The sequence below is a fragment of the Podarcis cretensis genome, assembly GCF_951804945.1.
Source record: "Podarcis cretensis genome assembly, chromosome: 13".
Lineage (NCBI taxonomy): Eukaryota > Metazoa > Chordata > Lepidosauria > Squamata > Lacertidae > Podarcis > Podarcis cretensis.
This window is the reverse complement of record NC_137182.1, coordinates 56,409,345-56,434,981: the sequence shown is the minus strand read 5'-3', so window position 1 is coordinate 56,434,981 and position 25,637 is coordinate 56,409,345. Positions and strand designations below refer to the sequence as shown.

General features: G+C 50.9%; 2 protein-coding genes across 2 annotated transcripts; one reads left to right on the top strand and one right to left on the bottom strand.

The window, feature by feature from the left end:
* Positions 1-3,014: 3,014 nt before the first annotated feature.
* Positions 3,015-19,417, bottom strand: LOC307202161 (calpain-5-like). Its single transcript, XM_079951886.1, has 12 exons — positions 19,191-19,417; positions 17,612-17,743; positions 16,678-16,886; positions 14,373-14,565; positions 12,553-12,749; positions 11,993-12,070; positions 10,989-11,172; positions 8,489-8,614; positions 6,687-6,883; positions 5,915-6,036; positions 5,271-5,407; positions 3,015-3,448 (listed from the first exon to the last, which is right to left on the bottom strand). Exons 1-12 carry the CDS (start codon positions 19,353-19,355, stop codon positions 3,269-3,271), a joined length of 1,920 nt encoding a protein of 639 aa, XP_079808012.1. The 5' UTR covers positions 19,356-19,417; the 3' UTR covers positions 3,015-3,268.
* Positions 19,418-19,715: 298 nt separating this feature from the next.
* On the top strand, positions 19,716-25,339 carry LOC307202280 (uncharacterized protein). Its single transcript, XM_079952143.1, has 3 exons — positions 19,716-20,375; positions 22,065-22,185; positions 24,779-25,339. The coding sequence occupies exons 1-3, from the start codon at positions 20,274-20,276 to the stop codon at positions 25,336-25,338; spliced, it is 783 nt and encodes a 260-aa protein (XP_079808269.1). The 5' UTR covers positions 19,716-20,273; the 3' UTR covers position 25,339.
* Positions 25,340-25,637: the final 298 nt, after the last annotated feature.

Below are 25,637 nucleotides of genomic sequence, written 5' to 3'. Positions count from 1 at the left end.
AACAGCAGCAGGAGACTTTTTCAGGTGGTCCGCAATTTAGCGGAACCACCTGCTACATCAGGGCCCAGTACGGGCCACATGATCTCCTGCAATGATTTTGCAAAGTTTTTTGCAGATAAAGTCGCTCAGATTCGGGAAGAGGTAGACGCCACCGTGGGAGCAGGGCCGGGGCGGGAGAGTGCTAGAGTCCTGTCTAGTCAAATTGCATGGGATCAATTCCAATCTGTTACCTCCGAGGATGTGGACAGGCTGCTTGGACGAGTGAAACCAACCACCTGTCTCCTTGATCCTTGCCCATCCTGGCTTATAAAAGCTAGCCGGGAAGGACTGGGCGATGGGCTTCGTGGGGTGGTGAATGCTTCCCTCCGTGAGGGAGCCTTCCCAGACCCGCTGAAAGAGGCGGTTATCAAACCACTTCTTAAAAAACCATCTTTAGATGCGGCCACGATGGCCAGCTATCGCCCAGTCTCAAATCTTCCATTCTTGGGCAAGGTGATTGAGCGAGTGGTTGCTGAACAACTCCAGGCACGCCTGGAAGAAGCGGACCATTTGGATCCCTTCCAGTCGGGATTCAGGCCTCATCATGGGACTGAAACTGCCTTGGTCGCACTGGTTGATGATCTCCGGCGGGCTAGGGACAAAGGTGAGAGCTGTTTCCTAGTTCTGCTGGATCTCTCAGCGGCGTTTGATACCATCGACCATAACATCCTTCTGGACCGTCTTGAGGGGCTGGGAGCTGGGGGCACTGTCCTACAGTGGTTCCGCTCCTTCCTCCTGGGCCGTGTTCAGAAAGTGGTGGTGGGGGATGAGTGTTCAGACCCCTGGGCTCTCACTTGTGGGGTGCCTCAGGGTTCTGTCCTCTCCCCCATGCTTTTCAACATTTACATGCAGCCGCTGGGAGAGATCATCAGGGGGTTTGGGCTGGGTGTTCATCAGTATGCGGATGATACCCAGCTCTACCTCTCTTTCAAATCAGAACCAGTGAAGGCGGTGAAGGTCCTGTGTGAGTGTCTGGAGGCGGTTGGAGGATGGATGGCGGCTAACAGATTGAGATTGAATCCTGACAAGACAGAAGTACTGTTTCTGGGGGACAGGAGGCGGGCAGGTGTGGAGGACTCCCTGGTCCTGAATGGGGTAACTGTGCCCCTGAAGGACCAGGTGCGCAGCCTGGGAGTCATTTTGGACTCACAGCTGTCCATGGAGGCACAGGTTAAATCCGTGTCCAGGGCAGCTGTGTACCAGCTCCATCTGGTACGCAGGCTGAGACCCTATCTGCCTGTGGACTGCCTCGCCAGAGTGGTGCATGCTCTGGTTATCTCCCGCTTGGATTACTGCAATGCACTCTACGTGGGGCTACCTTTGAAGGTGTCCCGGAAACTACAACTAATCCAGAACGCAGCAGCCAGACTGGTGACAGGGAGCGGCCACCGAGACCATATAACACCGGTCTTGAAAGACCTACATTGGCTCCCAGTACGTTTCCGAGCACAATTCAAAGTGTTGGTGCTGACCTTTAAAGCCCTAAACGGCCTCGGTCCAGTATACCTGAAGGAGCGTCTCCACCCCCATCGTTCTACCCGGACACTGAGGTCCAGCACCAAGGGCCTTCTGGCGGTTCCCTCACTGCGAGAAGCCAAGTTACAGGGAACCAGGCAGAGGGCCTTTTCGGTAGTGGCACCCTCCTTGTGGAATGCCCTCCCACCAGATGTCAAAGAGAACAACAACTACCAGACTTTTAGAAGACATCTGAAGGCAGCCCTGTTCAGGGATGCTTTTAATGTTTGATGTATCATAGTATTTTAATATTCTTTTGGAAGCCGCCCAGAGTGGCTGGGGAGGCCCAGCCAGATGGGCGGGGTATAAATAATAAATTATTATTATTATTATTATTATTATAAAGTGGAATTTCAAGAAATGTCTGCAGAAATTGTAATGATCAGGTGGGGTCGCTATGAGGAATTATGAAATATGGCAAGCCATTTGTGTCAGCAATGAAAGCGTTGCGCTGACTGGGTTTGATTCATTGACAATAATTTCTGATTGAATCCCACAGGCCTCTCCACCTCTGCCATTTGCTCTCTCTATGCCTGACAGGCACCTATCAGCATTCTGAAACACAGGCCATTTGCTTCCTCAGGCATCCTCAGTACATAAAGACAGTAGGTAGCTTCTTTGATGTACCCTTCCTTGGTTTTTGTTAATCTTTAGATAGATCTCAAGGGCCAGGAAGAGAGTTCACAAGGAAATGGTAAATTCTCTTTCCTTGTCATCCTTCCGTCCTCTCCTGTTTATGGCCTCTGGGGTTTCCTAAAAGCATTTCTCCTTGCTTCCTCTTTTATTTACTCTGAACTACTATGCATGCTCAAGTAGGAAATCGTTTCTTTGTAGTTAACAGGATTTCTTCTGAACTGACTTTGTCCCACGTGGGGGTTTTTTGAAATGCTCAGAGGAAATCTAATTGGTTCTTACGGACACTGTGTAAAGAATTCTTTTGTGAATAAAACGACCTGGGCCGAGGGGTGGAGAAGGAATTATTATTATACGCACCCCTCACAAGTCTTGCTGGTCAAGCCTCATGTGTATTCTATTAATCAGGGTCCAATCCTTCCTTGCTTTGGGAATGCAACAGAAATCAATGACAACAAGCAGCACAACTTCTTCTTGAGCAGAAGGACAGCGGTCCTTGCGTGTGTGCCTACAGGTCTCTGCCGCGGCACAGAAAAGCCTCGCTTCACATGCCCCTGTCACTGCCGGGATCGGATTGCAGCCATCAGCAGTCTTACTCTCCTGTAAGCGCCATGGATCTGGGCCCAAAACCATGTTGTTGGGATACTGCCGGGGAGATGGGGGCATCAGGCAGGCCCCCAGCTGGCTCCAGATGATCACCAGTCTCCCGTGAAACAGCATCAGTCAGCCAGCAACACGAGCCTCAGATACGCTTAGAGACTTGTGCACGCTCTATCAGCAGAGTGTGTAAACCATCACACAGCGGATGAGGCAGACAGAGGCAGATGTAAGCATTATTTACAGCATTTATTCAGCATAGTTCAGGAACACAGGAAAACATGTCTGCATCCCTTCGTCTCCGGTAAAAGAGCAGTATAGCAAAAGCAACATACAACGGAAGTTCCCAGCAGACTGCGCTGGAAGTAAACAGGCACGTGATACACAAAAGTCATGCCTGTACTCTTTATATCCTAACATGCCCCCCCCCCCGGCGGGCACCCAATGCACTCCCTGGCGCCCACAAAGGGCTCCTTGGCCGAGCTCACAGAGCCAGGAGGTCGGAGCTGGTGGAGGTCTCCACGAGGATGGAGCCCGGGGGGCAGGCAGGGGGTCCCCCTTGCAGCCGCAGCACCTGCCCACTGCCAGCATCCGGGGGGGTCTCCGCAGCCAAGACTTTGACGTACCCCAGCCGGGTGCTGCGCAGGAACCGCCTGGCCCACACCTGTGGAGCGGGGAACAAAAGGAGAGGAATGTGAGGCAGTAGATTAAGAAAGGTTGTGGAAAACAGATTTGTAATTTACGGCGTGTTGTGAATTGAAAGAAAACTACCTCCGCTTACGTAACCCTCTGGCTTGGTAAATACTATCTTTCCCTACCATCCTTCCTTTCCTGTTTACTGCCTGTTTATGACATCCGGGGGGGACGCAGGGGGCGCTGCGGGTTAGAATCATAGAATCATAGAAGAGTTGGAAGAGCCCACAAGGGCCATGGAGTCCAACCCCCTGCCAAGCAGGAAACACCATCAGAGCACTCCTGACATATGGTTGTCAAGCCTCTGCTTAAAGACCTCCAAAGAAGGAGACTCCACCACACTCCTTGGCAGCAAATTCCACTGTTGAACAGCTCTTACTGTCAGGAAGTTCTTCCTAATGTTTAGGTGGAATCTTCTTTCTTGCAGTTTGGAGCCATTGCTCCGTGTCCGCTTCTCTGGAGCAGCAGAAAACAACCTTTCTCCCTCCTCTATGTGACATCCTTTTATATATTGGAACATGGCTATCATATCCCCCCTTAACCTCCTCTTCTCCAGGCTAAACATGCCCAGCTCCCTTAGCCGTTCCTCATAAGGCATCGTTTCCAGGCCTTTGACCATTTTGGTTGCCCTCCTCTGGACACGTTCCAGTTTGTCCGTGTCCTTCTTGAACTGGGGTGCCCAGAACTGGACACAGTACTCCAGGCGAGGTCTGACCAGAGCAGAATACAGTGGCACTATTACTTCCCTTGATCTAGGGTTAAACCACAGAGCCTAGGACTTGCCGATCGGAAGGTCGGTGGTTTGAATCCCCGCGACGGGGTGAGCTCCACCTCCCTCCATGAACCAAGAAGCAGGAACAGGGCATCCCACCATAATTCCCGAAGTGTGAGAGCACAGACAGGGCCCCCCACCCAGGGAGTGACGGGGGGGGGCAACCCTAGACATCCGCAGAGGCAGTTGAGCAAGTCAGGTTCTCTGAAAGCCCATCTCCAGACAAGTCCTGAGGGCAAGGAGATGTCAAGAGTTTGATAGTTCTTTGGGTGATGGGTACTTAAAAGGGATGTGGGTGGCGCTGTGGGTTAAACCACAGAGCCTAGGACTTGCCGATCAGAAGGTCGGCAGTTTGAATCCCAGAGACGGGGTGAGCTCCCATTGCTCGGTCCCTGCTCCTGCCCACCTAGCAGTTAGAAAGCACATCAAAGTGCAAGTAGATAAATAGGCACCGCTCCAGCGGGAAGGTAAACGGCATTTCCGTGCACTGCTCTGGTTCGCCAGAAGCGGCTTAGTCCTGCTGGCCACATGACCCGGAAGCTGTACGCCGGCTCCCTCGGTCAGTAAAGCGAGATGAGCGCCGAAACCCCAGAGTCGGCCACCACTGGACCTAATGGTCAGGGGTCCCTTTACCTATGACCTCCAGGGTTTGCTAAATGCATTCCTCCTTCATTCCTGTTTTATTTACCCAAAACGTATGCATGCTCAAATTAGCTCTTTGTAGTTTTAACTTTATCCCCACATGGTAGGTTATTTTTTTTTAAAATGCTCAGAGGAAATCTGAATGGTTCTTACAAGCACTGTTATAAGTTAATAAACTTATAAGTTATAAGTTATTTGTTAATGAAAGGGAGCTGGGCCAGGGTGTGGCAGATGATTATTCCCAGAGTCTTGCTGGCCAAGCCTCGTGTGTATTGTATTAATCAGGGTCCAATCCTTCCTTTGCCTTCGGAGCGCAACAGGTGGGAGATCATGCCGCTGCCCGTGTGTCCCCCCCCCCCCCCCGCCCAATTCCACCCACCTCGATGCGGATGGGCTTCCGCGGGCGCCGGCGGCAGAAGACGGCCTTGAAGTTGAAGTCTGGGCTGGAGGTGGCCTTGTGGAGGCAGGATCGCACCGCCTGGCCTTCGGAGCAGACCTTGACGTAGACATCTGGGGCTGGATAGAGAGAGGGAGGGGGGGACACACCCCAGTCATTTGCCCCCAGGTCTCTTGTGGAACCCCTCTCCCGGGACCTAGGCCTTCCACAAGAGCCCCTCCCTCATCAGCACCCCCCCCCCCGGGCACAGGTAGACTATTCCTGAATGTGGAGGCTCTGCACCACAGCCTAGAGCTGCTGGCAGGCGTCTCCTGCCGCCTCCCCCTTGAATTCGCCCTATGCCTTTTGCCAAGCCATCCAGGGCATGCCCTCAACACCCACCTCGTGGCAGCGAGATCCACAGAACTGTCGTAATTTTATCTATCGTTGCTGCATCACAGCGGGTTGGGCTGGATGACCCTCAGGGTCCCCCCTCCAACTCCACCGTTCTACAATTCTGGTCAAGGCTCCCAAAAGGGGTGGCATTTGGGAGAGGGGAGTGTCTTTCTGCGGAATCACAGTTGGGAGAGACCCCCAGGGGTCATCTAGAACAACCCGCTGCGATGCAGGAGTCGTCACAAGCTCACCTTTGCTGGAGCTGGGGAGCCCCAGCCCCACGGCCCGATGGACACAAACAGAGGTGATGAGCTGGTGGGATCCGGAGCAGCAGCTGCAGCGTGGAGGTGGGGGGTCATTGTGGTTGATGGCCCTGGGGGGCGCAGAGAGGGAGGGAAAGAAGTGTATTTTTATTCTAATATGGGGGGGGGGGAATAATAATAATGATCATAAATTTTATTTATACCCCACCCTCCCCAGCCAAGACTGGGCTCATGGCGGCTAAAAACAATTGATTGAAATACAGCTTAAAAACAAGATTAAAATACAACATTAAAACATTAAAATACAGCCTTACTTACAGGAACATAGATCTGTATGGGGCTCCCAGGGGTAATCCAGTCCACCCCCTGCAATCCCTGCTTAGGGCCCCTTCATCCATAGCCCACCCACCCGCTAAACTCCCCTGTGAACTGCAGTTTGCCAACAACCCTGGGGACCAGGGGTCTGTGAGGGGCACATGAGCTCCCAGGAACTTTTTTTTTGGGGGGGGTGCTTTCAAATTAAACACACAGCAAGGAGAGAAGCCCCACCAGCCTCTGTCTTTAGGTTATCAGACAACTGTCTCCATCTGTCGAGAGGGAAAAGCACTCCGCCCATGCCCAGAGGAACGCTTGTCACCATCGTGAAATCTCAAGTTGCCGAGCTGAAAGGGGCTGCTGCAAAGAGGCCCCTCGGGCGAGGCGAATGCACTCTGCAGATGCTCAGAGGGAGGGAGACTGGGGTTCGAGGGGCCCTGCTCACCGCAGCCTGGCCGGGCGCTCACTGTAGATGCGCAGGAGGAAGGCGCTGCTTTGGCCGGGGTCGAAGGTCGTGGGCAGGAGGGCGTAGCGGCCCCCGGGCACCTCCGCCCGGAGCAAGACGCTGCGGGAGTTGATGTAGGTGGAGCCGGCCATTCGGGGCGGGATACAGTGCAGGCGCCAAGTCCGGTTCTGCTCCACCTGCGAGGAAGGGAATTACATGGAATGGGGAGGGGACCCCAGAGGTCATCCAGTCCAACCCTGGCAAGGCAGGAATCGCCACTCGAGAATCCCCGGGGGGTGGCCAGCCGGCCTCTGCTCAAAGGCCTCCGTTGGGGTAGATGAGTCCTGGGGGTCCCTTCCAAGTCTGCAATTCAAATTGCAGCGCCAACGCCCCCCTCCTCAGCCCCTCCCCTGCCAGGTCAGGCAAGGCCTCTCCCTCCCCCCCCCCCAGGGCAGTTCATTAAAAGCTTTGTTTTGAAAATGCCTTCTCCAAAGTCTTATCATACTACACCAGGGATTATATAGCTGTATCTGAAATTTCATGCATATCAGTTATGGTAATATCTTGACCCTCCTCCACGAAAATAGCTGTTTATTTGGCCGTTTTCCCATGTCGTGAAGGATGAAATTTCAATTCACCAGAGCAGCGTCAAGATATTGCCGTATTTTTCACTCCATAAGACGCACCTAGTTTTTAGAGGAGGAAAACAAGAAAAAAAATATATTCCGAAGGAAACAGTGGATGTATGATTTTTGTGGTTCATGCTGTGGCCACAGACATGTGATCTGGTGGTGAATTTGGGGTGACCCAATGCAAAAATCCTGAGGATCCATGTGGATCTGTGCTTTGTAACCGTGTTTTTGCACCATTGCGGCCCCACAAAACAGTGGGTGCGTGGTTTTTTTGCTCAGGCTGTAGCCATGGACATGCTATGTGATCTCGTGGTGAATTTGGGGTGACCCAATGCAAAAATCCTGAGGATCCATGGGCTTTTACCTCCCCCCTCCCAGACAGCCTCCTTTATTGCTGGTGTCCTTTATCTCCCTCCCCAATCGCTTGCCGATTAACAGCTTTGTTTCAACAAAGCTTTTTTCTTTCAAAAAAAGAAGCATGATCTGCCTTTTGCCCCGGGGCAATTCGGCTCCAGGGACCACGCATTCGCTCCATAAGACACACAGACATTTCCCCTTACTTTTTAGGAGGAAAAAAGTGCGTCTTATGGAGCGAAAAATACAGTAACTGATACGCATGAAATTTCAGGTATAGCTATATAATCCCTTGCTGAAGAATGGATGCTTTTGAATTCTGGTGCTGGAGGAAACTCTTGAGAGTCCCATGGACTGCAAGAAGATCACACCTCTCCATTCCGAAGGAAATCAGCCCTGAGTGCTCACTGGAAGGACGGATCCTGAAGCTGAGGCTCCAAGACTTTGGCCACCTCATGAGAAGAGAAGACTCCCTGGAAAAGACCCTGATGTTGGGAAAGATGGAGGGCGCAAGGAGAAGGGGGCGACAGAGGGCGAGATGGTGGGACAGTGTTCTTGAAGCGACCAGCATGAGGGAGGCAGTGGAAGACAGGAGTGCCTGGCGTGTTCTGGTCCAGGGGGTCACGAAGAGGCGGACACCACTAAACGACTAAACAACAACAACAAACAAACAAACAATATAATCCCTAGTCTAGGAAGACAAGACTTTGGAGAAGGCATTTAAAAAAAAAAAAAATGAACGGCCCTACTTCGCCCCCCCCCCCGAGCTTCCTGCACCCCCAAGCCCCCCCCCCCCAATGAGGTGCTTGGACTCACACTGAAGAGCTCAAAGCCAATGGGGAGGTTGTGCCCTCCGGATCCAGACCCCCGGAGCTGACGGGTATCTTCCTGCTGCAGTGAGATTAGGACCGAGTCTCGAACCCCAGACACGTCAAAGAAGAACTGGGGGGAGAAAAGAGAAAACGTCAGCCAATTGTTTTCACAGCTTATATATATATCTGTTAATATGTATGTGTGTGTGTGTATATATATATATATATATATACACACACACACACACATGCACACACGCACACACACAAACATATATACATATACATGTACATATACATATACATATGTATATAGGATTGTTCTTATTCTTATTTTTATTATGTACCGTAGAGTGGTTCCTCTGGCTGTGGACACGATCCGTTCCGGGGTGCCGTTCGCACCCTGAAAAGTCTGTAACCAGAGCGGCACTTCTGCGCATGTGCAAAGCACAATAGAGCGCTTCTGTGCATGCGCGAACCGCACAGAACACTTCTGCGCGTGTGGCGAAACACTGAAATAAACACTTCCAGGTTTGCCGCATTCTTAACCCGAAAGAAACGCAACATGAAGCGTTCACAAGAAGAGGTGTGACTGTATAGGCCTGAATATAAGCCTCACCTTTTCTCCCCCCCCCCCCCCCAAATTCTGACCATGAAAAGTTAAAGTGTGGCTTACCGGTAAGTTCACAAACTAAAAAAACCTGGCTTTTACGATATCGCTGCTGAAACAGATATATGGTAAAAGGGAACGGATGTGAGTACCTGTGGAATTTTAAGGGAGCGGCTTATATTTGGGCATTGTCTTTTTTTCTCCCCCCCCCCCCGAACTTTAAAGGTGCAGCTTATATTTGGGTGCGGCTTATATTCAGGCCAATACGGTATTTTGTGTTTTTATCTTGTGTTTTTATGCTGTGCACCTCCCTAAGATCTACGGATGGAGGGCAGTATACAAATTTAATAATTTACATAATCAAACTGCAGAATTGGGAGTGACCCCCAGTGGTCATCTAGTCCAGCCCGCCTTGCAATGCAGGAATCGCAGCTAAAATGGAGACAGAAAATCAAGGGCATTTAAAGCCTACTAAGCAAAAGAAATAAAATGCTCAAACAGAGGAGAACTCAGCCTGCCACCCTTATTCTCAGCTTGCAAACAACCGAAACTGATGATAATAATAATAATAATAATAATAATAATAATAATAATAATAATATTTTTTTATTTATACCCCGCCCTCCCCAGCCAAGGCCGGGCTCAGAGCGGCTTACAAGCAATAATAAAAACAAGATGAATGATTACAAACTTAAAAACAAAAATAAAATACAACATTAAAATATTGAAACATTAAAATATTAAAATGTAGCCTCATCGCAGGAGGAGATGGAAAGGAAAAAAGAAAGAAAGGGAGGGAGGGAATCAAATTGGCTCCAAGCCAAAGGCCAGGCAGAACAACTCTGTCTTACAGGCCCTGCGGAAAGAAATCAGATCCTGCAGGGCCCTGGTCTCATGCGACAGAGTGTTCCATCAGGCCGGAGCCAGTGCTGAAAAGGCCCTGGCTCTGGCTGAGGCTAATCTGACTTCCTTAGGGCCCGGGACCTCTAGGGTGTTGCTATTTATGGACCTTGAGGCTCTCCGTGGGGCATAGCGGGAGAGGCGGTCCCGTAGGTACGAGGGTCCTAGGCCGTGAAGGTCAAAAGCAGCACCTTAAATCTGACCCTGTACTCCACCGGGAGCCAGTGCAGCTGGAAAAGCACTGGGTGAATATGCTCCCATGGCAGAGACCCCGTGAGGAGCCTCGCTGCAGCATTCTGCACCCGCTGGAGTTTCTGGGACAGCTTCAAGGGCAGCCCCGCGTAGAGCGAATTACAGTAGTCAAGCCTGGAGATGACCGTCACGTGGATCACTGTGGCCAGGGCGGGGCGGGAAAGGTAAGGGACCAACTGCTTGATGCGGCGAAGGTGGAAAAATGTCGCCTTGGCTGTTGATGTAACCTGCGCCTCCATAGAAAGGACCCAAACTCTTAACAGAAGGCAATGGCACTAATTGGGCCCCCGCAAGAGAAGGGAGTTGGTCCCTCATCCCCAAGCCATCCCGACCCAGCCATAGGACCTCTGTTTTCGAAGGATTTAGTTTCAATCGGCTCCCACGAAACCATCCAGCCACAGCTTCCAAGCATCTGGTCAGTGTGTTCGGGGCCGAGTCGGTGTGGCCATCCATCAGCAGATAGAACTGAGTGTCATCAGCATATTGGTGACAGCCCAGCCCAAAGCTCCGGATAATCTGGGCAAGGGGGCGCATAAAGATGTTAAAAAGCATCGGGGAGAGAATTGCGCCCTGCGACACTCCACACACCAAGGAGTGGCGCGACGACATTTCCCTCCCTAGTGCCACCCTCTGTCCCCGACCAGAGATAAAAGAGCACAGCCAGTTACGGGCTATGCCCTGTATCCCCACGAGGTTTTTGAAATACACGGTCCCAGAACGTCCATCGCTTTCCCCCAATCACCTGGGGGTTCTCCAGGAAGGTGTCCCGGTGGTTGAGGCAGCCCCCTGCCCGCCTCTTCTGGGGGTCCCACTCCCCAAACTGCAGACCCTCCACCCAGCTCCGCCGGCAGCTCAGCCTCGCCGTGTTCAATCGGCGGCAGATGACGACGTCTGTGAAATGGGCGCAGAAGTCCTCAAAGCTCATCCTGCCGGGAAAATCAGGGAGACGGGGAAGAAGAGTCAGGCAGGGCCTGGAAAGGTCGGAAATATTCTCCTTCAACCTTCCTGTACATGTGTGTGGCTTGGCTCACTTACTCGAGCCACCTGGAGCTCCTTAGACAGACTCTCTCAATGAACCAAAGAGAGCGAAAGATGACGAAACATTGGGGTGTGTAGACCTTGCAGCTTATTTTTTTAGTTGCAATTGAGTGAATATTGCTTCAGAGATTATAAACGCTTTATTGGTTTGCTAATCAGATGATGTGTCATGCTCCAATTGTGACGTCCAGCTATTTTTTAGTTTGCTGGTTTGCTAATATAGTGTTTTATCGGTTGCAATTACTGACGTTGTGTGGTTATATGTTGCTTGTGAGCTGCTCTGGGACTCATTTGAACCGGAACAGAAATACTGTCCGTCAGTCAATCAATCAATCAATCAATCAATCAGTCAGCTGTCAGAGTCTGGTCTTGGCAGACTGGAAGTGGGGCTGGAGGGGCTGCCCCATGGAGAAGGAAAGAGGGGCCAGCCTGCCTTGGGGTCTTTCCACATCCTAGAGCAGGCATAGGCAAACTCCGGCCCTCCAGATGTTTGGGACTACAATTCCCATCATCCCTGACCACTGGTCCTGTTAGCTAGGGATGATGGGAATTATAGTCCCAAACATCTGAAGGGCCAAAGTTTGCCTGTGCCTGTCCTAGAGACCTGCAGCTAACCCCTGAAATGGAGCCTTGCAGGATCGGACCCTAAGGAGCACCACAATCTCAAAGAGATCAACGGAGACCCCCCCAAAAAACCCCCAAACTTACCAGAATTCGCCATCGTCCCGGACGGTCACCCCCATTTGCTTCCGGTTTCTCTGGCTCACCTTCTGCCATTCTGGGGACCTGTGAAGGGGGAAGGTTTTAAGTGAGACCCTCCGCCCCTCGAGCAGGACCCTCTCTAACAAACCCCCAGAGCCCACCCTGTCTCCTTTCCCCTCCAGGGGGAGCCCACCACATTGCATTGCAGGGGGTTGGGCTGGATGACCTTTGGGTTCCCCTTCCCACTCTACATTCTAGGATTTGTTGGAGGTTTTTAAGCAGAGATCAGGCGACCATCTCTTTAGGGATTATTCAGCTGCGATTCTTGCATTGTGGGGGTTGGACTAGATGACCACTGGTGCCCCCTCCTATCTCTACAGGTCCATAATTCTGCGACTAAGGGGGCTGACTTCTCCCCTTGACTCCTGCATTGAGGGGTTGGAGTAGATGACCACTGGTGCCCCCTCCTGTCTCTACAGGTCCATAATTCTGTGACTAAGGGGGCTGACTGCTCCCCCTGGACCCCTTCCGCCCCCCCAATACAGCCTTCCCGCGCGCCCCCTTACTTGTCGCTCCAGGCCCCGTTCCATTCCACCGTCCCCCAGGGGTTCCGCATGCGAATCAGCTGCAGTTTCTTGACCTTGAAGAGCTCCAGGAGGTTCCTCCTGCGCAGGTGGACGGTCCTGACCGCCGTGACCCCGTAGGCGTGGCCCCGGACCAGGCCGCAGGGCAGCTCAGCCTCAGGCCCCTCGCCAGGGAGGGACTATGGAGGGGGACACACAACACACACAGAGTCAGAGAATGGCCATGCAAAACTAAGAACGCCCTGTGGTGGTTTTGCAGGAAGGTTAAGGCTTCCTGGGAAACGATATAAAATGAAACGAAAAAGATGTTCAAAATAACATTTGTAAAAAAAAAAACCCCAAAGCCTTTCTCTTGGGAATTATAGGAACAGAACTACCTAAATTGTACAGAAACTTATTTATGTCTGCAACTACAGCGGCAAGAATGTTATTTTCTATCGTATGGGGTGCTTACAGTAAAGTTCAAAGCTTACTGGGAAACGATATACAATGAATTGAAAAAGATGTTTAAAGTAACATTTGTTAAAAAACAAACAAAACCCAGAAGCTTTTCATCTGGGAATTATAGGGGTAGAACTACCTAAACTGTATAGAAACTTATTTATGTCTGCAACTACAGCGGCAAGAATGTTATTTGCCCAAAAAGGGAAAGGAGAAGAAGTCTCAGCAAAAGAAGAATGGACACAAAAACTTATGGAATATGCCGAAATGGCAAAACTTACCAGAAGAATAAGAAATCTGGATAACGAACTTTTTTATAAAAGAGTGGAAATGGTTTATTGAATTATTTACAGGTAAATTGCAAACAGATAAAAAAACACACTGGCAGGATTATTGTAATAACCTGCAGTTAAAGGTAAAGGTAAAGGGACCCCTGACCGACTCTGGGGTTGCGGTGCTCATCTCGCTTTACTGGCCGAGGGAGCCGGCGTACAGCTTCCAGGTCATGTGGCCAGCAGGACTAAGCCGCTTCTGGCGAACCAGAGCAGCGCATGGAAACGCCGTTTACCTTCCCACCGGAGCGGGACCTCTTTATCTACTTGCACTTTGACGTGCTTTCGAACTGCTAGGTTGGCAGGAGCAGGGACCGTGGAACGGGAACTCACCCCGTCATTGCGGGGATTCGAACCGCTGACCTTCTGATCGGCAAGCCCTAGGCTCAGTGGTTTAACCCACAGCGCCACCCATGTTCCACTACCTGCAGTTACGTAAGAGTAAATATTGGAAGAAGATAAACGAGCGAGTTAAGTGAATTTGGATATGCAGAAGATGTTAAAGAATAAATTTAGGGAGCCGCAGTAAGAGGGGGAAGGAAGTCAGGTTCTGAAACGTCAAAAGGATTGTAAAAGCAGTGAAATGTATATATCTGAAAAGTAGAAATAAAAATGGGGGTGGGGTGGAGACAAAGAACGCCGGCCCTGCTGGCCAGGCCAACCAGACCACAACTGAAGCACACGGACACCCCCAGTTTATTACTGATTTCTTGTTTATTTATTGCAAGTCTTGGCAGCAGCAGCTGGTGCTGAGTTTTGCCATTGCTTCTTTTTTTACTTCTAATGGCCAGTTTATCTTTATTTAATTTATTTATTGCACTGATATCCCAACCCTTTCCCCCTCTCTCTCTCTCTCTCTCCCCTTCCTCATTCAATCCCCAGCAACAGCCCTGAGAGGAAAGCCAAGAGGCAGAGTCTGGCCTTCAGGGTCACACCAGCGAGCGCCGGGATGATTCGAACACTGGTCTCTTTCCGTGCTCTAACCACTGAGCCGCGCTGCCTCTCCTTCACCTCGGCCTCTTTTCTCACCCGGATGGAGCAGCTGACTAGAGCCGCTCGGGCATGGGCTTTCTTCAGCTGCTGGAAGAGCTCCTTCCGCTTCTCGGGGTCCGTGCCGTAGCCCCCCTCGTCCAGCGCCAGGGGCTCCGAAATGCCCCCCGAAAAGTCCACCAGCGCCTCGGCCGTGTTGCCGCCCTCCAGGGCCTCGTAGCACCCATTCAGCCTGGGGAGGAGAGGGGAAAGAGGGTGGGTGGGCTGGAATGCCCAGTGGTCAGCGGGGAGAGGGACTCCCCGCAATGCTGAAGTTGGGGCTGGGGTGTGCTGGTCACTCCCCAATGACCGGTCTTCTGGGCAAAGGAACAAGGCCCATCCTCAGAGCAGGTGCTCTAACCATTCGACCACACAGCCCTTGAAGGGGGGAATTACAGCCAGCCAGCCGCCCCAATGGAGAGTCCGTCAGGAGGAGGGCCTGAGCACCCCAGCCGCCCTCCCCACACTTGCAAAGCCCATTACTGACATTTATTAAGACGAAAAGCGGACTTTAAATTAACTTCCTTTTCCTTCTGTGATGGAACCCCTGTTTGGGGACTTCCCTGTCTTTTCTGGCCCACGTAGAACCAGTCTGGAGAGTTGGCCTTGGTGAAGACGTGACATTTTCTCCCCCCCAACAGTTTTCTATCTGGGCTTCCACTGAAATGAGGCTGCATTTTAAGTAGTATTTTAATCTTGTTTTTAAGTTGCATTTTAATCAATTGTTTTTATACCTGGTGTTAGTGCCCTGAGCCCGGTCTTGGCCAGGGAGGGCGGGGTTTAAATAAAATTAAATAATAATATCTGGCAAAAAATAATGGTTGATAGGAAATAGAATAGCTGAATATTAATTTGAGCGAATATATTAGTATATTTAGCTAGCAGATGGAAAATCAGAAGCCATTTCATCTTTTTCTATGTTTCCTTTCCTTTTACTTTCCCCTTCTCCTGTTCATTTTTCTAGATTAGATTTTTTTTTTTTTAAGTACTCTGGAATATTATAAAAAGAGCTACATGACATCTGACGGCTTTCCGTCAGGGGTTCTTGAGCCGCGATTCCTGCGTTGCGACTGCGGAACTCCCTGCTACAAGAGCCAACCTGGATGCCTTTAAAAAAGGATCACACAAATTCATGGAGGAGGAGAGAGCTATCGATTATTGCTCTGCATTCACAGGCAGTCAATGCTTCTGAACCCCAGTTGCAGGAAATCGCGGGACGGGGGAGCACTCTTGTGTTCGAATCCTGACCGCAGGCTTCGGCAGTGGGGGATCCACTTGGCCACTGTGAGAACAGGGCTAGATGGGCCCCCATTGGCTAGATCCAGCAGCCAGTCTATCTTGTTGGGAAACTATGTACGTTAGGGCTACTCACACAGAGTCAATTAAGGTTTGGCAGACAGCCAGAAGGTCGTGTTAAGGAGTAAGTCTGCCTGGTGATAACAGAGACATGGAGACAGCTCCCTGATTGGTCAAGCTCTCTCAAGGGAGTGATAATTAATGGCCTATTAACTGGAATGTGTTAGTTCAGTGTTTAGTGGTTCAGTGTGTCAGTGAGTGTAGGAGTTGTGAGTCGTGTCAGAGAGAGCTAGCAAAAGATCCGTGTCCTGTTCCTGTAAATAGGTAAAGGTAAAGGGACCCCTGACCATTAGGTCCAGTCGTGGCCGACTCTGGGGTTGCGGTGCTCATCTCGCTTTATTGGCCAAGGGAGTCGGCGTCCAGCTTCCGGGTCATGTGGCCAGCAAGACTAAGTCTCTTCTGGCGAACCAGAGCATCGCACGGAAACGCCGTTTACCTTCCCGCCGGAGTGGTACCTATTTATCTACTTGCACTTTGAGGTGCTTTCGAACTGCTAGGTTGGCAGGAGCAGGGACCGTGGAATGGGAACTCACCCCGTCGCGGGAATTCGAACCGCCGACCTTCTGATCGGCAATTTCCTAGGCTCTGTTGTTTAACCCACAGCGCCACCCGCGTCCTGGTGTTCCTGTAAACAGTCCGCTGTATATAATAAACACCTAACTACAAGTTCCTGGTTCCTGCTTCGTCTATCCTGTCTGCAGCCAAGTCGCCAATGGCTTCCGTGGATTCTGTGTTTACTCTTCTAGGTCTGGCTAAGTTCCTGCAACGAGTCGGAAAGTTGCAAAACACCAATAGGTTTTGCCCATATATCTCGCTCCCTAGGTTCTTGGGGTCCTTTGGCTATTTTTAGGGCAGGATGCTGATCCAGGTGGCCTGATCCAGCAGCAGGTCTCTCCTTACACCCTTGAGAGGACCCCCCCCATTTCCCCCGCCATTTTGCCCCACCCACTTGGCGTAGGCCTTCTCCAGGAGGGCGCTCCAGAACTCGCGGGGCTCGGCCGAGCGGCAGAAGAGGAGCTGTCCCTGGCGGCAGGGCAGCCGGTCGTCCACCACAACCTCCGTCCAGCTGCCCCAGCGCCAGAAGCGGAAGCGGAAGATGCCGCCGTAGGCGTGGGGCCGGCCAGGGTCCCAATCCTGCTCCCGGGGGTTGGGGATGACCTGAGGGAAGAGAAGCAGGAAGGGCTTTGGACTCGACAGGAGGAGGTCAAAGAAAAAGGCCGAGATACAAACTCGGTGGATCAGGGGGATGCTGAGGACATAGTTTATCTTGATTTCAGGAGGGCTTTTGACAAAGTCCCCCAGGATATTCTCGTGAGGAAGCTGGTAAAATGGGGGTGCGGCGAGGTAACTGTTAGGTGGATTTGTAGCTGGCTAACTGACCGAACCCTGAATGGATCCTCGTCACTTTGCACATGCCCAGAGGCACTCAAAGAAGCCAGAATCAAGGCTAGGTTCTGGGTTTGTTTGTTTTTTTTAAAAAACAGACACTTTTTTTCTCTTTATTTTTTCTTTTCTTCTCTTTTTTATATATGTGTGCTTATCTGAAATATATACATATGTATGTATTTGCAACATTTAGCTTATATTTTGTAATAACTATGTTAAATAAATTAATTCTGAAAAATAAAAAGAGAGAGACTGGATTCTGCTTGGGCGCAGCAGGCCTGGCACCCGGACACCCCTCAGAGGGCAGCCCTCTGGACAGGGCTGCACCTCTCTTTCGGGCACTCTGCACATGCCCAGGGGCACCCTGGCCTGAACCAACCAGCCCCGGTTCATATCAGGGCTCGATCCCGCTCGCAAACAAGAGAGAGGCTGGTGTCTGCTTGGGCAGAGGGGGGCAGAGAAGGGGGGATGGGGGTGGGCAAAGGAGGGGCCCCTACCTTCTTCCAGATGCTGGGCTCGCTGGCCAGGCAGGAGGCGGCCGCCACAAACCAGCAGTTCCCGAGGCTGCCCTGGTGCAGGTCCCTGGGGCTGATGCCGTCCACAAAGAGCCGGGGGTCAGCGCACAGCTCCTGGCCAAGGGAAAGAGGGATTACACCAAACAAAAGAATATTACCATGAAAATCCCTGAAACGAGAAGTCATCGACTATAGAATTCAATTAAATAACAAAAATCAAAAAATAAACTAGAATTAAAGAAAGACTTTACGAGATACCGGCTACAAAACTCGTTTCACTGAACTAATCCGTTTCCTCAAAAGGAAATGAAGAAATTATAAGATTTTAAGTGATATCAAATAAGGTCAAGAGCAGGGCTGAAAACGCTTCCTCGAGTTTACAGAAAATGGGGGTGAAAACCTCAATGACAAGTTTTAAAGATAGCCCTGCTTAAGAGAACCAAGCAGTAGTGATAAGAAATTGAGGTTTTAAGTTTCAAACAGACTCAGAAACTGCTGAGGTCTGTGGCTGATAAGTAACCAAACACTTAGACCCCTGTGTTGCAAGCAAATATCAGTAATATCCAAAAGCAACACCAAGTACAACAATGCGATGTCAATATAAACTCTTTTTTTATAATCTATACAGAACATAATCTCTAGAAAACATAGAACCAAATAAACATAAGTCTCTAGGTCTCTGAAAGTCTTTGTGGGCTATGAAAGTCTCTGGGAGAAGCGATGGGTCAGATTCCTATCTGGTGAAAACAAGCTGTGAAGCTTTGTTTAATGATGTTTAATGATAGTTGTAGTTTCCGGGTCACCTTCAAAGGTAGCCCCACATAGAGCGCATTGCAGTAGTCCAAGCGGGAGATAACTAGAGCATGCGCCACTCTGGCCAGACAGTCCGCAGGCAGGGAGGGTCTCATCCTGCGTACCAGATGGAGCTGGTAGACAGCTGCCCTGGACACAGAATTGACCTGCGCCTCCATGGACAGCTGTGAGTCCAGAATGACTCCCAGGCTGCGCACCTGGTCCTTCAGGGGCACAGTTACCCCATTCAGGACCAGGGAGCCCCCCCACACACACACACACCTGCCCAGGCCCCCACTCTCTCCCACCCACCCCTTTGGAGTCAAGGACACACCCTCCTCTTGGAGGGAACCCCAAATCTATGGGGGTCTGGGGAGCTGAAGTCCTTTGGGTACAGTAGGATTTTCCCCACCCGGACCCCATATTTACGTATTCATTTAATTCCCACCCCACTTTTTCCTCCTAATACAGGGATAGCTCAGTTGGCAGACTCCTTAATCTCAAGGTTGCGGGTTCGAGCCCCACATTGGGCAAAAGATTCCTGCACTGCACATGGGGTTGGACTAGAGAGCCTCTGAGGGTCCCTTGCGACTCTGCAATTCCGTGATTCAAGGGGGGCTCCCCTTCTCAATAATCCCTGTGAGGGAGGCCAGCCTGAGAGAGGCGGGGAGACCGGCCCCCAAGGGAGCTTCACGGGGGCCAAGTGGGGGAATGTGAACCCTGGCCTCTCCAGCGCTCTAACCACTAGGCGCCCCTGTCTCCTGCTCACCCCAGGGCGCTTCCAGGAGACTCCCTGCAGAGGGTCTCTGCGGTAGAAGAGGGAGGCGTTTGTGGCCGGGAACTCGGGGTCCTCAAAGAGGCTCTGCTGCTGCAGGCAGCGATTCTTCAGGTGCTGGTAGCGCTGTCCCCGGAAGAACTTCAGCCTGGAAGGCATGGCGACCTGGGGGGGGGACACAGGGCAGGGGGCTGCAGCCCTTGGAAGAAGGATGAGGGACCCTGGGTCAGAATTATGGGGGTTGGGGGGAAAGGGAACAAAAACACAGGTTAGGAGGCAGATTTGCATAGCTATCATTCGATTGACGTTGGATTGAGACTGAGTTGAGAAATAAGACTAAGAGCACATATTGATACAGGAATGTATTAGATAATATGTAAAGAAATATACAATAATAAGAGTACATTCGTTTGTAAAACAGGAATATATAACGGGAAAGAAAGGAAGTCTAGTGTGTTGGTATGTATATGATTTTTTGGGGTGGAGGAATTGGTTTTTGTTTTTTCTCTGTTCTTTTGTTTGTTTGTTTGTTTCATTTTCTTTCTAGGTAAATAAAATTTGTATATAATTTTTGTATGCATGTTGGAAACTATATTACAGTAAGTCCTGTAATGTAATAGGACGACGTTTACCGATGTAATATAAGAATGTTAACAAATAAATAAAATGCAAATTCAAAAGAAGAAGAAGAAGCCCCTAAAGTGACAGAATAAAACAGGAAGAAGAAAAAATAGGAGGCAGATTTGACTTTTATTCTTCTGAAATCTAATCATGGAATTGGCGAGTGGGAAGGGAGACCCCTAAAGGTCATCCATCCCAACCCGCAACACAGGAATCAACGCAGCCTGCCAATTCCTTAAAAATCCCTGAGAGTTTGCCTTTCGCGGGTCAACGGGGGGGGGGGCTCATAGGGCAGGTAGGGAAGGCCCCACACAATGCCAGGCCTTCGCTGCCCCCTCCTCTCCTACTGTGAGCTCATCGCTGCCGCCTCACAATGGCTTCTCCTCCCTGTCCCCCCTCCCCCCCCACCGGCTGGTTTCTTGGTCCTCAGTCTGCAATGGCTGCCCACCTCCTGCCATGTCTTCCAAGCACAGCTCCTGCCAGGAGGTCGGGGACTTGGCCATCAAGTTTCTGGGCGGCCTGGTCTTGCTCTGCGTAGCCAACAACGTCATTGCTCTGGTGAGGACGGGCGAGGGGTTGGGTGGGGGGAGTAATGCCCTGTTAGGCCACAGCCCCCTATTGCAGGAATTTATGTACAGGTTGGGGGGGTGTTTGCCCCTCCAGCAGATATCCTGCACATGCAGCCCACTACCAAAACCAGCACAATCACTTTTGTGACTTTTTGGGACTTGTCCCCACAAAACACTTCATCAGTTTCTTCCTGTCTGTTCAAAGGGCCTCTGCTGCAGGATACCAAATGTAAGAATTCACTGGTCAATGTCTCTATGTACTGACTCACAGGTGTGGCAGTAAAAAACACACCCCAATCATTCAGTTTGTACAGACGTGACACACACACGTTCACACATGACATACGCGACACTTCTGTTATAAATTCATAGAAAATCACCCGTGCATCGGATCTGTACCGTTCCACTTTTATTTTCCTCTATGAAGGAAGAACTATCAAAGGAGGATGGTTTGATACAGGGCAGCCATAATCCCTTGAGCATACCAACACGTCTACAGGAGCCCTACCCAGTTGGCATGCCAACCTTGATAGTCCTAGACAGCCTCTTGGGCTTGCCGATCAGAAGGTCGGCGGTTCGAATCCCCGCGACAGGGTGAGCTCCCGTTGCTCGGTCCCTGCTCCTGCCAACCTAGCAGTTCGAAAGCACCTCAAAGTGCAAGTAGATAAATAGGTACCGCTCCTGCGGGAAGGTAAGCGGTGTTTCCATCTTGTTCCACCTGGTGGCAGGTGGGAGTCCTGTCGCAACAGTCTTCTATCAAGACCAAGCCTACTGGCTGCTGTTTTGCTCTGGTATTCCTGGCTGGGGTCCTTGTTTTTTCTCCAAGGGAGACCTCAGATTTCTCTGTTAACACCCCCAAATATTAAGTCTCCAGCTGCCAACAGTGGCCAGCCAGGGGTGCCGGAATTCACCCCTGACCTCCCCGCTCTGGCTCTGGGGTAGGAAATTCAAGAATTGTAGACCTGTAGATTCAGGAGGGACCCCTAAGGGTCATCTAGACCAACCCCCTGAAGTGCAGGAATGACCCAAGCTGGGATTGGTTTTTGGAGGAGGCTCACTGGACCTGCTGACCTCATAAAAGGTAGCAGGGAAGGGCTGGGTGATGGGCTCTGTGGGGCAGGGAATGCTTTCCTCTGTGAAGGAGTGTTCCCAGACCCGGTCTCAAATCTTCCATTCTTGGGCAAGGTGACTGAGCGGGTGGTTGCTGAACGACTCCAGGCACCCCTGGAAGAAGCGGACCATTTGGATCCCTTCCAGTCGGGATTCAGGCCTCATCACGGGACTGAAATCACCTTGGTTGGGAGAAGTGAGGTTACAGGGAACTAGGCAGAGGGCCTCCTTGGTGGTGGCGCCTGGAACACCCACATAAACAACGATCTGACTTTCAGAAGACACCTGAAGGCAGCTCTGTTTAGGGGAGTTTTTAATGTTTGATCTTTTATCGCTATTATTATTCTGCTGGGAGCCGCCCAGAATGGCTGGGGAAACCCAGCCAGATGGGCGGGATACAAAGAAATTATTATTATTATTATTATTATTATTATTATTATTATTATTATTATTATGTTGGGAGCTGCCCAGAGTGGATGGGAAACCCAGCCAGATTGGCAGGATATAAAGAAATTATTATTATTATTATTATTATTATTATTATTATTATTTCTCCCCCCACTCCCAGCTCTGCCTGCCTCCGCCGCCCTTCAGCAGCAAAGAGGTTCCCCGGAGCAAGCGCAAGAGAGAGAAGCAGGAAGCGGAGGAGCAGGAGGCGAAGGAGGCGCTGGAGCTGACAAGCAGCCGAGGTTGGGGGGGGGGTGTCATTTTTTGTGGGATGAGAAAACTTGGGGAGGCACCAGAGGCCGGGGGGGGGGGAGGCAGGAACAAAGCAGGGGCAGCCCTGGACCAAGATCCCCGTCCACATCAGGACCCCCGAAAGATGCTCTCCCCCAGACTCTGCAGGGACCCCACAACGGATCTTTTTTTTAAAAATATATTTATTAGGTTTTACAGAAAAAAGAAACACATAACAACCACAAAAATAAAGAAAAACAGAAACAATCAAAAATACATATAAAACCGATAAGAAAAACAAAATATAGAAAAAAATAAGTTCCATCCATCAAAAAGAAAAAATTTAAAATAAAAACTCCAACCTTTAAATTCTTACTTACAAAGCTTTCTTTCTTGACTTCCTCACACCTCCCTTTTTTGTGTTCCTCTTTACCCAATCAGATACAGCAAATCCTTACCCTCTTTCATAACTCATTTCTAATTATTAAAGTCATTCTATTATGTCTCCAATCTTTCCTCCTTATGTTTAAACACCTTTAACATATTGTTTACTTTTGACATAATATTACTTCAGTCTTTCGCCCTTTTTCTGTTACATTTTTACATAGTTTTTAAACCTATATCACTAATGCCATATTGTTTTTATCTCCAACATCATTCTAGCATTCATAAATTTTGCAGTGTTTCTGCAGATAGTCTTTAAACTTCTTCCAGTCCTCTTCCACCGCTTCTTCTCCCAGATCTCGGATTCTGCCAGTCATTTCTGCCATCTCCATGTAGTCTATTACTTGCATCTGCCATTCTTCCAGGGTGGGCAAATCTTGTGTCTTCCAATACTTTGCGATAAGTATTCTTGCTGCTGTTGTCGCATACATAAAAAACGTTCTGTCTTTCTTTAACACCAGTTGGCCGACCATGCCCAGGAGAAAGGCCTCTGGTTTCTTAAGGAAGGTATATTTAAATACCTTTTTCAGTTCATTATATATCATCTCCCAGAAAGCCTTAATCTTCGGGCACGTCCACCAAAGGTGAAAGAATGTACCCTCAGTTTCTTTACATTTCCAACATTTGTTATCAGGCAGATGGTAAATTTTAGCAAGCTTGACTGGGGTCATGTACCACCTATAAATCATTTTCATAATATTCTCTCTTAAGGCATTGCATGCCGTAAATTTCATACCGGTGGTCCACAACTTTTCCCAGTCAGCAAACATAATGTTATGACCTATGTCCTGTGCCCATTTAATCATAGCTGATTTGACTGTTTCATCCTGTGTATTCCATTTTAACAGCAAGTTATACATTCTTGAAAGAATCTTAGTTTTAGGTTCTAACAGTTCTGTTTCCAATTTCGATTTTTCCACCTGGAAGCCCAATTTCTTGTCCAAATTATAGGCCTCTCTTATTTGATAGTAATGAAGCCAATCTCGCACTTTATCTTTTAATTTCTCAGGCAACTGGTTTCGGGGTGTTGAGAAAATGCATTTTAATAGTTGCATTTAAACAGTAAGAGAAAGAGAGACAGAAACCCGTGCTTGCAGGATTCTCTACCTCAGATGATGATGATAATAATAATATTTAATTTATATCCCGCCCTCCCTAGCCGAAGCCGGGCTCAGAGCGGCTAACAACAGTAAAAGTAACACAGTTTACATAAAATCACGGTCAATTAATTGAAATACATTCTAAAATCAATTCATTCTAAAATCAATTCAGAGTCAAATTGATGGCAACCATTGGGCTAGAGTTCTGTGAGGATTACCGAAGGAGGGGGTCAGACTTTGCCTCGGCCAAAGGCCAGGCAGAACAGCTCTGTCTTTCAGGCCCTGCGGAAAGATGTCAAGTCCCGCAGAGCCCTAGTCTCTTGGGACAGAGCGTTCCACCAGATTGGAGCCACAGCCGAAAAGGCCCTGGCTCTGGTTGAGGCCAGCCTGACCTCCCTGTGGCCCGGGACCTCCAAGACCTGGAGCTCATGGGACCAACCACACACACACACACACACCACAGCCCCTGCTGCTCCGGTTGCAACCCCAGCAGAACTCAGCCCACTAGCAGCTGGAGTAGGCGCATAGGCCAGGCTGCTCTCAAGCATGTGCAGAGCGCCTTCCTGCAATGCTCCCTTGGAGGGGCTTCCCTTACACGAAATCTATAACTTAGCGTGGCAGCACATACAACTTTGGAACTCCCTGCGTTTTGACATCACGCAGGAGCGTTCAACGGCACTACTTCCGCCGCCAGGTGCTTAGAAATTGCATTCTGTCTTGTGCGCATTGAAGTCGGGTTGAAAATTATTCCCCATTTCCTGGGTAACGGCATATTTTTCTGGTAAGACGCTCGAGGGTGTGGCTGTCGTCGTTTCCTACAAGCGGGCGGTGCAATAAAAAAAAAAAATCTCATGCAATAAAAATCTCCCCTCGGGTGGGCCGGTGTGACTTTGGGTACTGGATCGGCCGAGTGCCTCTGGCGCACGGAAAAGTCCGCAGATCGGGGCGCGCAGAGTTGCCCTAAATTGGGACGGGGGCACAGAGAGGGAGCAGCAATTTGGGGACCCTCCTCCTTGGGGCCTCACCCTCTTCTTTCTCTCCCCCCCCCCGCAATTTGCAGAAGGCGGACGCCCCAAGAGCGCGCGCAGCACCCACCGCGCCTCCTCTCGGCCAGAGACGGCTCCCCGGACGCACAGACACAGCTCCAGCCGGGCGGCCCTCGACCGCGGCGGCGGAGGCGGCAGCGGAGTGAGCCGTCGGGGCTCCAGGCGGGACGGGACCGACGGGAAGCGCCCCGAGCCGTCGAGCAGCGCCCGGCGGCGGGAGCAGCAGCAGCAACCCGAGGAGCTGGAGGACCCGTCGGGGCGGCGGCAGCGCTCGCGGCAGCAGGTGCCGAGCCGCTCGCCGTCCCCTCCAGAGCGCCGCCTGCGCGCCCCCTGCCCCTCCAAGATCCTGATCCTGCGCACGGACTCCAAGGGCGAAGTCCCCAAAGGGAGCTGCGGCGGCGCCCCTCGAGGGCAGGTGGTCTACGACGCGCGCTGGCTCCCCTGCGTGCTGGGCGAGGGCGGACAGGCGACGCTGCTCCCCCAGCAGCTCCGGGAGCTGTGCAGCCGGACGCCCCCCGTCAGGCGGCCAGGGGGCGCCTCGCCCGCCCGGCTCAGTAAAGAAGTCGCCCAGTGAACCCCCGACGTGTCCGCGTGTTTGTGGGGAGCGGAGGCTGCTGCAGCCGCCGCCGCGCGCCCGGGCGCTCGCGCGTCCTGGGAAGCTCGCCTCCGAAAAGCGGCCTTGGTGCGGGGCTAGGAAGGGATCCGTGGGAAAGGCAAGCCGGATCCGGCCCCACTCCGAGGGAGAGGCAGTGAGGGGTACCGTGCGTCGCAGGGGGCTGGACTACTAGAGGACCCTTGCCAGCCAAAAGTGGTGGCACTCGCCATCTCCGGAGGCAGCGGGGGCGTCCAACCTGCGGGGCTTCAAAATCAACC